General features: G+C 30.3%; 1 protein-coding gene across 1 annotated transcript in view; it reads right to left on the bottom strand.

The window, feature by feature from the left end:
• Window positions 1-1,841, bottom strand: part of EPHA5 (EPH receptor A5) — a 617,348-nt gene that overhangs the window by 70,064 nt on the left and 545,443 nt on the right. Inside the window, exon 12 of the mRNA XM_007953798.2 lies at window positions 1,142-1,327. Within this exon, the coding sequence (XP_007951989.1) occupies window positions 1,142-1,327 (186 nt within the window). The remainder of the gene's footprint in view (window positions 1-1,141; window positions 1,328-1,841) is intronic.

Raw genomic sequence — 1,841 nt, 5'->3', positions numbered from 1 at the left:
CTATTCACTGCTAGCCTTCTGGTTACCAGTCAAATGCCTTAGGCACTACACCACCAGGTTGTATGCTAGGTAAAGACTTTGTTTTGTTCCATTTGTCCCTCTTTATAATGGAGAAGTGTTTCTTTCATTTGTTTTGCTTTGCTTTGTTTTCAATATTTTAAACTTGACAGTCTGAATGGGAATTAAATCAATTGAAATTACTTAGTAGTTTAATAGCATTTATTTAGTACACATTGCCTGTAGGCATATTTGGAATATATAATCTACAGCTTTACAAACAAACTGGAAGTTAAACAAATGCTTACTTAGAAGTAAGTCCAAAGAATAAGCCTTGGCAGGGTTTTTAGATGATTTTACTAAATAGTATGCATGCTATAATTGGCAAATGAAGAAATGAGGATACACAGAAATAGCAAAGAAAGAATGGAGTAAAAGAAAATAAGTGCTTCATTTATGCATCACATAAATACTTGATTTGATTACTGAAAATAATTTGAAATCTTTATATCAAGAGGTTTGGCATACAAATTTAACAAAGACCCTAATACAAATTTAAAAGAGATAAAGTAATAGATAGTTTTGGGTGAACACCAGATTTTCTGTAACAAATAATGAATCTCAGGGAATTATTAAACTCTTGTGAAAGTATTGCCTACCCTAAAACAATTAAAATATTTCAGTGAAGAGAATGAATAAGAGAAATACATCTGGTTCAAAAAACTTCTTAAAAGGTGGCAGGGTGCCTGGGGTTACAGTAATCCTATTAAATGTTAAACTTCAATGATTCAATAAAAGCTTTGAAGTTAATATTTCATTAGGATAAAGGTCAAAGATTCAATGAAAATTATGATGACACTTTATTGTTTCTTTCATTTGGTTGCATATTCTCTGACACTAAATTCATAGTAGATGTCTTAATATGTATATTGAAAGTAAATAGAAATTTGTTCTCTCTGATGATCAGCTTTGACATTAATTTCCTAAACATAGAGTGATTATGATTAAGATTTTGGAAAATGTTATTATCCTTAGTATGGCTGGTTTCTTCTCTAACTTGGAATTAATGATAACCTACTAGCAATAATCAAGATACTCATTTTACGGAAACACACACATAAATACCATTTTCCATTATACTTACTCTTGGTTACAACTCCTTCTAAATGGATGATATTAGGATGATCAAATTGCCCCATGATGCTTGCTTCACCCAGGAAATCTCTACGTTGCTTTTCAGTATAGCCTACTTTAAGGGTTTTGATAGCCACAGGTAATTCTCTTTTTCCAGGCAGTTTCAAACGTCCACTACAAACTTCGCCAAATTCACCTTTTGATAAAGATGAAAACAAAAACAGAAAAGGACAAACTCTTTTGACATACATTCTTATTATAACAATACTTGGATGTATTTTTCTAAAGGGTTCGGAATTGGTTTTATTTATTTTTGGTTACATCAATCTGCACTAAATTTAAAAAATTTCAATATCATACTACTTAGAATTTACATTTGTACAGTGGAAAAGGGCTGTCTTAATATTATCAATGTTACTAAAAAGACATGTTATATTGGGAAAAAGTCATCTACAGATAGACTTAAAATATTTTGAAGGTAAGTTTCAATCATCTTATGAACAAAAACCTCATGAAAATATAAGAGAGATATTAAAACCAATTAACTCATAATAGTTTTCTTCCTATCTCTCTAGTAGTGGGAATAGAGAGTACGTAAAGAGAAAAGGATATAGTATGATAAAAAGAAACACTGTTCAGAGATGATCCTCAATTAGGATAATTGTACCTTTTAATTATGTCATATATGTGTATGTGTGTGTGTATACATA

This window comes from Orycteropus afer, unplaced genomic scaffold, assembly GCF_000298275.1.
Source record: "Orycteropus afer afer isolate SDZICR_OR568_19922 unplaced genomic scaffold, OryAfe1.0 scaffold00414, whole genome shotgun sequence".
In the NCBI taxonomy this organism is placed as follows: domain Eukaryota; kingdom Metazoa; phylum Chordata; class Mammalia; order Tubulidentata; family Orycteropodidae; genus Orycteropus; species Orycteropus afer.
Note: the sequence above shows the minus strand (reverse complement) of the source record. Positions and strands in the feature narration are given on the sequence as shown.